This window comes from Ahaetulla prasina, chromosome 2 (genome assembly GCF_028640845.1).
Source record: "Ahaetulla prasina isolate Xishuangbanna chromosome 2, ASM2864084v1, whole genome shotgun sequence".
Taxonomy (NCBI): domain Eukaryota; kingdom Metazoa; phylum Chordata; class Lepidosauria; order Squamata; family Colubridae; genus Ahaetulla; species Ahaetulla prasina.
In genome coordinates this window covers 190,155,340-190,165,186 of record NC_080540.1, presented here as the reverse complement: position 1 = coordinate 190,165,186, position 9,847 = coordinate 190,155,340, and the positions used below count along the sequence as shown (strand labels likewise).

The 9,847-nt window shown below is 38.8% G+C and overlaps 2 protein-coding genes across 3 annotated transcripts in view; one reads left to right on the top strand and one right to left on the bottom strand.

Moving 5' to 3' along the window:
* Positions 1–9,688, bottom strand: part of CTC1 (CST telomere replication complex component 1) — a 33,208-nt gene extending 23,520 nt beyond the window's left edge. Inside the window, exons 1-9 of the mRNA XM_058173610.1 lie at positions 9,476–9,688; positions 7,663–7,906; positions 6,323–6,522; positions 3,791–3,935; positions 2,983–3,285; positions 2,735–2,863; positions 2,193–2,416; positions 483–657; positions 205–408 (exon numbers count right to left, since the gene is read on the bottom strand). Of these exons, the coding sequence (XP_058029593.1) occupies positions 205–408; positions 483–657; positions 2,193–2,416; positions 2,735–2,863; positions 2,983–3,285; positions 3,791–3,935; positions 6,323–6,522; positions 7,663–7,906; positions 9,476–9,549 (1,698 nt within the window). The 5' untranslated portion in view covers positions 9,550–9,688. The remainder of the gene's footprint in view (positions 1–204; positions 409–482; positions 658–2,192; positions 2,417–2,734; positions 2,864–2,982; positions 3,286–3,790; positions 3,936–6,322; positions 6,523–7,662; positions 7,907–9,475) is intronic.
* Positions 9,596–9,847, top strand: part of LOC131193455 (tumor necrosis factor receptor superfamily member 1A-like) — a 49,978-nt gene continuing 49,726 nt past the window's right edge. Inside the window, exon 1 of one of the 2 annotated variants that reach the window (XM_058173614.1) lies at positions 9,596–9,733. In XM_058173614.1, the coding sequence (XP_058029597.1) occupies positions 9,662–9,733 (72 nt within the window). In that variant the 5' untranslated portion in view covers positions 9,596–9,661. The remainder of the gene's footprint in view (positions 9,734–9,847) is intronic. The other variant, XM_058173613.1, reaches the window with a different exon arrangement.

The window sequence follows — 9,847 nt, the reverse complement described above, 5'->3', positions numbered from 1 at the left end:
CTTTCTCAGCCCTAGGAAGGAGGCTTGGACAAATCGCTTTTGAAATCTTGGCAAAAAACAGGGACTTGTCCTTGCATCTGCCAGGAGTCAATACACACGGACAATACAGGGGGAGTGAGTAAATTCATGTTTATTCTCTGAGTTTACTATACAACAAAAACTATTATTTCTCCCAAACTTTCAGAAGATAAATGTCATACTTACCAATGGAGGATGAAAACATTCAGCTGATAAAATGCAGTAGTTCTGGGCCAATCTGCAATTTAGTTCTTGGATATTTAGGCTGCAGATCTTTGAGGCAGAATGCAACTGCTGCAATGGACCACAGCTTTCCCAGCAGCTCCTCTCAACCAGACTATACAGTTGGACAAAATGTGGAATTTGACATGGTGGCTCCAGAATCTGGTACTAGGAAAAAGTTTAGGAGTTAAGTTATGTCCGCATAGAAGTTAAGTACACAGGATTATGGAAAAAGGTATTACCTGGTCTAGGAGACAATTGTGCTTTTCTGCCAGGATCTCTGCATGGAAATTTCTTTCCTGCTTCTTGGGTAGCAGCAGGGAATTCAGAATAGGAACAATAAACTTCTCTATTAGTCTTTGAGAATGATGGCTAAAGCAAAGCTGCAACTTTTGGTGCTGAGTAAAACAACAAAACCTAGAAAGATTTAAGATAACATTACATTCTTCAGAGATATAATGAGGGGAAATGAATTTCAGATGAAGAAAATTTGGGGGGGGGGGAAATCTGAAGAACATAAAATAGGACAAAGAACAAATTCAAAGTAACTTTCAACGTAATTTCTTGAACCTATTTTAGTCCTTGTACTCAAAAAACCTGGTGCTCTTCGGATGTTCTATATTTCAACTCTAAGAAACGCAGCTAATATTACTAGTGACCATGAGCCCACAATAATGTTAAAATCAAACAAATTTAGAGATTTGATAAGTGCTCAAAATTTATCTCAAAATTTGTACTGTGTATAATAATCACTTTCCTATAATTTAGACATTGCTATTCACCAGCATATGAAAAAATGCTTCTTTGGGCGTATACAATGTAGGGAAGTTCTAGGCCTTGCATACTGTTTGAATATGATCACAGACTTGGAAAGGGTCACAGAGGCTCTGAAATCCAACCATCTGCTCAGTGGAGGAATCCAGATTAAAAACACCCATAAATAAGGGTTGTCTTATGCTTGGACACAACTAATAAAAGGAAGTCCTTTTGGGTAATTTGTTTTGCTACCAAATTGTTCTAGGAGGGCTTTCTTAAAGTTCAACTGGAGTCTACTGCCACGTAATTTAAATCCACTTTTTATATTCTGCAATATATCTTACAATAGATCTTTGCTTCTGTAGCTCAGGTTTGTGGCATCCTTGGTGTTCTCAGCTTGGCTGTGTTTCATTACCAAACTAGGTAACATCAGGTAATTAGGCCTAGCACTAAATATGTTACCTAGTTCAATAATGAAATGTCTGCAACTAAGAGAAGTTTAAGAAGGTTCCACACTCATTTGCACTATTCAGGAGACCCTAAGGGCAGATACACCTCCAAGTGATCTCAACGACTCTCAGAAACATTGACCAGATGACTGCAAGGAATACGCATCCTTCCATCTTCCACCATTCAATAAGAACTGTAGATATTTCTTGGACTAGAAGCGAAATGTCTTCAAGGAAAAACAAAGTCCAGTTACCTTTTGAAAAAGCACCTTTGGATCTTTTATGAATTGCAGTATAAACAAAAAAATATTAATTTTCTTTGCTCCCTCTCAGAGCTTCAAACTCTCTTAAATACAACTTATTCTCTGGCAAAAATCAGCTGCTACTGTCCTATTCACTAACTCTGAGGGCCGTCTGTCCGGAAACTACTACTTTATTTCTTGAGCCTATCTTTGCAGTGTTGAGGGTTCCACAGCCTGTGACCAGAGTATGTGGAGACTTGTATCCTGGCTGCTATTCCTGAGAATTCAGTTTGCATGTGAATGTGTGCAGCATGTAATTGCAGAGGTGCATACATGAGCCTCTCTGAGTATGTGCATTGGATTGCATATATTCATTCTTTTAGTCTTAAACTGCAGGAAAAATTACATTGTCTTATATTATAGAAAACTAGCACCAATCCTTAAATGTTTGACTGAAGAAAGGTAATACATATTATCATATGCCATCAGTTTTAATCACACACACCTTTGTTCAAATATTTCCAGCAAGTTGACCAGATAAAGATAAAGTGGCAGGCTTAAATTATAACGCAAGAGGAGTTGCAGATAATGATTTCCAAAGCAGTTTACAGGCTGATGTAATACGCTGTATGCTGAAAAACTCTTTAGCACAATGGTAGTATGTAGACAAGCTCCAAAAGCAGCAGGAATAGAAGGTAAAGGCATCTCCAGAAGATGGACATCTCGAAGCTTAACATGTAAAGCATAAAAAACATTTGAAGGGTTTTTTTAAAATCTTTCCAACCATTTTCACACAGTAGCTATTCCATTTTGGCTTTACAGTCAGTCAGAAAACTACACTGGTCAACATAATACACAATCCTTGTCAGAATACATCCTTCTTCAGTAAGGATTTCTTGCTTTTAAATCAGAAAGCTCTCCTGTCATAACTGTATTTCAGCTAGAAGCAGAATGACAACGCCAACCTCTTAACTTCTTTTCAAACAGTCTACTTTGTTTAAAACCGCATTTCTAATGGAGACTGTAAACTACTCCAAGCCAATTCACCTCTATGCATGCTCCTGGTCGGAATCCACAGCCAGTATTCAACATCTGCCGATAAGCAAGACAAAGTATGTGTTTGTTATCTAGTTCGTAGAGGCCAGCTTGGGCATTTAACACTTGAGTGATAGTACCCTGAAAAGTGAATAATGAAAGGTTATGCGATAGTTTGTACTGCTTACTGGAGTCTGAAGAAATTTTCAAATGTAAGTTCAGAACAAAGTTTTTTTGTATAGGTGTCACAATTTACTTACTGTATATGAGATGAGCTCAGATTTTCTAACAGGACCCAGTATCATTTCTTCCTTCTGCACTTTCAATAAGCTCTTAGGCTGTATAGAAGGCATAATGGAAACTGGTACCATTGATCTTCCTTGTGACGTTACATCCAGACATTGCTCCTTTGTTTGTTCTTTGCAGTAAGGCAGAAGGCATGAGGAAGAGCTGGTTCTGAAAACACTCTGTCCAGCACTTTTGAGGCAAGATATCTTCAAGTCAGTTAGGACATATCTGTGCCCCAGTTGTAGGGCATGATGCCAAACCAAGTGGGGAGTTTTCTAGGATAGAGAAATAAGGAAGAATATCAAAATTCAGTGCCTATAAGAACAGCTGTGGAGGTTTGGAATGCCTCCTGATTCACTTGAAGTACATATTTCAGTATCAATGAAGGCCTATTCCATATTGTCACTGGAGACTGCTTTATTGTTTTTCCTTCCAATATATTGTATGGACTCCTTTAAGGGAAACAGCACTGTAATCTACAAGCAGTACTGTCAGGCGATCCATGTATAATTAGATGCTACTATTCCCAAGCCCAGTCATGAAGAAAACCAACCGGCACTGGTTGTGATGCATGATTAGCAAAATCCTCCTCTTCCAAACATCCTAGCAGATCAACTCAACTTCTACTTCCTCAAAAATATGTACAATATATCTTAGCCTATGAACCTCATAATTCGTCATAGTAGTTGTTCATCAACTAACTTTTCTATAGTAATTTAAGAAAAGACATAGCTCTTATTTGATTAAAGGATAAAATAAACATACAGTAAATAAACATACTTGTATTACCACTGGAACACAAGCAGAAGAATTAAAACACTTCAGGAACAGGAAGAAGAAACTCTTTTGGTTGAAATAGAGAATAGTAGTCAACCTGTCTAGTTCCCCTGCCACATTCACCTTTGCTGTATTTTTATTCTGAGGCCTAAAAAAGCAAAAAGAGAGTTCTGGCAGATCAGCAAAATGTACATTTTGTAAGGCATTTTTTCTAATCATAGCCAACTAGATGCTGCAAAATTGCACAAAATGGACATGAACTCAATCTCTTTTCACTGTAACCCAACTTACGATTTATGAATGTTAGTAACCAGTATTACAATTTCATTATCAAGTTCCAAACTGGACCTTATTCAGTTGAGACCTACCTCCCAAATGTAGGGGAATGTAGATGTTTAGTGGTTATTCCCAAAGTTTAGGGAAAAAATCAATCCCTTGGCTGATACGAATCAAATTCTACTACTGATGAAAAGAAACTACAAAACACTGTTTTATAAAAGAGCAGCCTACTGAAATCTTGGCAGCAATTGGCTGAGACAGCTGAACCCAAAAATGCTTCCTCCTTTTGCACAAGTTCCAGAGACTCTAGTTCAGGGGTGTCAAACTCAATTTCATTGAGGGCTGTGGTTGACCACGGGGGCCAGGCAGGTGTGGTTGACTGGGTGGGTGTGGCCAGCTTGATGCCACTCCCCAAACTGTTGGCATGTTTCCTCTTTGCATTGAGTAGACTGGGCTGAAGCCACACTGGCCCAATGTTTCCTCTTCACACTGGGTAAACCGGGCCAAAAGAATGTGGGTAGTCTGGGCAAATCCACGCTGGCCTGATGTTTCCACTTCGCATTGGGTAGACCGAGTTGAAGCGATGCGAGTAGACCAGGCTGAAGCAACACGAGTAGACTGGGCCAAAGCAATGTGGGCTGGCCCCTTACATTTTCCAGGACGGCCCCATGGACCGGATCTGACTACATCGTGGGCCACATCCACCCCGTGGGTCCTGAGTTTGACACCCCTGCTCTAGTTCTATCTCAATTGCTCAATAGCTCCCACTGGAGTCTGGGAGTCCTGTTTTTTCTCTTTATCAATGCTTTGGTCTCCTCTATTTGCTCTCTGAATGAGGTGACTGACCCTGCAGCAATGGCCACTAGTAACAGGTAATGAGATTACAGGTAGTCCTCACTTAACCACTGTCCTTTTTAGCAACCATCTGAACTTATTAGGAGAATGTAATTTTACAATCTGTGGCAGCATCCCACAATCAAGTGATCGCCTTTTGTGTGTTTCATAGCTGGCTTCAGACAAGAGTCAATAGAGAAACCAACTGTAAAATTGCAAGTTGTGGTCATATGATATATTGCTCAATGACTATCACTTAGTGAGAGTTGCCAGTCCTAATTGCAGTCATTAAGCAAGAGAGAGTGATGGCTATTATTGTTCCATTATAGATAGTCCTTGACTTATGATGGCAATTGGAATTGGAATTTCCATTGTCAAGTGATATGGTTGTAAAGCCCAACCATTATCACATATTGACAGCAAACCCTATAGCCCCAGTTGCTGTTGTTAATCCCATGGTCATCAACTTCCCACCACTTCCCACAATTAAGTCAATGGGAAGCCAGCAGGAATCTGCAAGTCCCATTACCTATAGGCAGGTAAGTGGCTGATATTAGATTCCAGGCAGTTCTACCCACTTCCTTGGTTCCTGCTGTAGTGAAACTACAGTCCATTCATAAAGTAGTACCACCAGAATAATTCAAATACTTTGCTATTAATATTTAAGTAGGAGCACCTAAGGTTCCCAATCTGTTAGCTATAATGAGGGGGAGCTAATGGTGCACGGTCTGTGCAGCAGCCTGTCTCTTGAAGCACCAATGGCACCCAACTTCATAGTCTTCTGGAAGATAAAAACATGGTTCTTCTAGAAAACCTTTGGTGTTCAATTGTAGCCAGAGAACTTTTTTCCATATTTTAGCCTATTATGTTTAGCATTAATTGAGAATTTAAATGGAATTATTTAAATTCATCCTTATTCTGATTTTGTATCGCATTTTTATTATGTTTTGTAAGCTATCTAGAGTAGGATTGGTTTTAAGTAATAGACAAATTTCATAAATAATTAAATTGAATGTGATTCACATTGATCCAATGCACTCTAATGTAATCAGTATTGTTACTTAATCAGCAGAACAGAACTTCAACCCTAACACATCTTATTTGGGGGACAATCAAAACTTCTTCCATTATTCAAGGATGTGTAGATTACTTCAAAAAGTTGCACAAAAGTGAATACCTGCAGATAGGGATGTGCAGCTATTCAATGGAAAATGCTTTCCCAAATGCAAAAGGTGTTTCAACAATTGTGAGTGGCACAAGTTGCACCCATCAGTATCTCTTTAAAGAAGCCTAGAAAATGGACATCTAGAACATTTCCTAGAAAATGTGCATTTAAATTAAGAAGGCTGTCTCCGAAAATGGATGATTAGGGAAAGAAAAGGAATGATCAAAAAGCCTAAATAATAGTAAATCTTTCTTTACCTGGCACTGAGCAGGTCTGCAGCTGTCCCAGGGTACAAAACAGGGATGGTATTAAGATTTTTATCTGGTCCAGACAGTACTTGAATTGGATCTTCTAGGATCTCCAAATACCCAGTTGTGCCCTCGCCTATCTGGGGAACGTATATCCAACTAGGGAAGAGTGACAGATGTTCTAGCCACTCCAGCTTAAAATGCAGGAACTGCCCAAAAAGAGAAAAAGTGACATTAACTGTACAAAAGCAATAGCCTTTTATTTGAAAATTGTAGAAACATAAAGAAATAGCTATCATGCTAATCCCATTCAGATTTAATGCACATTAACTCTACTACACAGTGAAGTGATTTACTTGCCCCTCTCCAAAACAACATATTAAGTGTTTCTAGATAAATCCTATTGGATAGGAAGGAAAATTCAGCTTCCTTCATTTTAGTATTTACTAGCAGCATGAATGAACCAAGCAGAAAACAAGTGAATAAATAGTCTAGTAAACTACATGAGTGTATGTGATAACTAGAACTGTATTTGATCCTCCAAACTGTTGCTTTATATGTTTTTTTTTAAAAATACTATATTTGGCTGTTAATCTTGGAATCAATGTCACTTCAAAAATCAGTTGCTAAGCATGGAGGGATATGTCTCCAACTCCTGTTTGTGAGCACACCCGAGTTAGTGGATGATTGCAAGAAACTAAAAGCTTGGTCCTGATCCAGCTGCACTATTCTATTTAATAGAATAGAATAGAATAGAATAGAATAGAATAGAATAGAATAGAATAGAACAGAATTGAATTTTATTGGCCAAGTGTGATTGGACACACAAGGAATTTGTCTTGGTGCATATGCTCTCAGTGTACATAAAAGATACGTTCATCAAGGTACAACATTTACAACACAATTGATGGTCAATATATCAATATAAATCATAAGGATTGCCAGCAACAAGTTATAGTCATACAGTCATAAGTGGAAAGAGATTGGTGATGGGAACTATGAGACGATTAATAGTAGTGCAGATTCAGTAAATAGTTTGATAGTGTTGAGAGAATTATTTGTTTAGCAGAGTGATGGTGTTCGGAAAAAAACTGTTCTTGTGTCTAGTTGTTCTGGTGTGCAGTGCTCTATAGCGTCGTTTTGAGGGTAGGAGTTGAAACAGTTTATGTCCAGGATGCGAGGGGTCTGTAAATATTTTCACCCAGTATGTATCCCAGTGCACAATGCGAAATATTTTAAAGGCCCACAATCTTCACTTTCACAAGTTTATTACTTTCCGCTCAGAACTATAATGTCTCTCTCCTAAGCAGCACTGGATAGATAAACAGCAGAACATCTTAATGCCATACCACACAGGGAAGTGCTCCAGTGTTATCTTGCAAATAAACACTTCCATCCATCATCTTATCTTTTTTTCCTGGTGTTTCACTTCTCAAGTAACCTATGAGCATCAAGCGGGTTTGTTCAAAATATTTCTGGTCAGGCAAAATAGCTTCATTTTGGTGGGTCCATTCTCTGAATTCATCAGAACTCGAGGTTAAACGACTACAGCAAGGTTTACGCTGAGATTGAAGATCAGAGATAGAAATAATGCTGCAAAATATGATTAAGTTAATTTATAGTGAAGAATGAAGGCATCAATGATGTTGTTGTAGAATTAGAACAAATAAAGATCCCCATATAAATTGTTTTGACTTTTGAAAATAAAACAAGATATATCTGTAAAATATTAATGTTAAACAATGGGTTTATTAAACCGTCATAGCAAATGGCAGAATCTAACCATTACTGATCTTAGAAAAACTTGAGTCAGATCTAATCAGTGCTTGGATGAAAGAATATTAGAAACTCCAGAACTCAGGAATGCACAGTTGAAAAAAATCCGATAAGAGGGTAATAGCAGACCATTTTATTTATTTTGTATTTATTTATTTTGTCCTAAACACTAAGTACAATACTTATTATATTACTTATTATAATATAATATTATAATACAATACTAAGTACATACTATTGCTATGAAACCAGCATGGACTTGTCCATGCATTGTAAGGAGTTGAGTTCAACTTGAAGGATTTATATTTATTTTTACTTTTACTGCTATACTGGCTGCTGTATTTTCACTTTATTTCTTAATGAGCAGCATTATCTGTTCTAGCAATAAATAGTAAAAGGAATCTACTAGCACTTTCTCCAAGTATCACATTCTTTAATAAAGCACACCTAATAACCTGTTCTCCAAACAATTTTATTTGTAGTTTTACACTATTCTATAGCAAGCTTATAGGGCCAAGTTTATTCATTACATTAATATACAACTTTCACCAGGAGCTTAAAGCACATCTTTCCATTTTTCATCCTGTAAAATAGGTTAGGCTGGTCAAGATACCCTATGAACTTCTCTAAATGAAGGTAAAGTAGAACCCGGTTCTCTCCCCATCTTGTCCAACACTTGAACTATCAGCACCACCCCACCCTTTCAAGGGACGCTTAACTCCCACCGACCCGTGCGCTCTCACAGGGACTCCTCAGGGTGCCGTCGGCCAGGCAGTGCCGACTGGCGACACCCAGGGGAAGGGCCTTTTCTGTGGGGGCTCCCACCCTCTGGAACGAGCTTCGCCCAGGACTTCGTCAACTTCCTGACCTTCGGACCTTCCGCCGCGAGCTTAAGACACATCTATTCATCTGCGCAGGACTGGACTAGGGTTTTAAATTTTTAAATGTCTAAATTCTAGATTTGGTTTTAAATTGGGTTTTATTATTTATATGTTTATTTTAAATATTTGGCCTTTATAATAAGTTTTTTAGATGAATGTTTTACTTTGTATATTTATGTGTTTTTTATATGGCTGTACACCGCCCTGAGTCCCTAGGGAGATAGGGCGGTATAAAAGTACGAATAAATAAAATAAAATAAAATAAATAATAAAAACTAAATTGAAGCTGGGGCTGAAGGCGATTTTCGCTTTCAAGTGCTTTGCTGGAGCGAGACGCCAAACCACTTAACCACGTTTACTGGATTACCCTAATTGACACCATACACCCCCATATGCAAACTAATTCTTCTCGGAATATTGATAAATAAAGAGCAGGAGAGAAGGCAGAAGGAAAAATAAAAAATTAAAAGATGGATGACCGAATAAATTTTTTTGTGCCCCTCACCTGCTGGCACGCGCGGCGCTGCAGAGATCCGGGCTCCGGCGACGCTTCAACGGCTGCCGGTAGCCGCTCGCCATCTCGTTAGCCTCGCGAAGGCATTTGAACGGAGACTTGGGGCGCGGATTTTTCGAAGCAGGAGCGGCCACTTCACCGCCTGCCCCTTCTGGGCGTCGGAAGAGCGCGTCACGGATGTTATTCGGCGCGGACCATTCTGCTCACGACTTCCTGGCTAAAGCGCACGGAGTTCAGTCGGCAAAAAGGGTATTTGCGAGCTATATGCCTATAATTTGGCTCAGCCTATCTGACTTACTTGGAACAACTGAACTTTTTAGTATACTATTTTGTCCATCTCAGCCCCTCCAAATATTTTGTGTG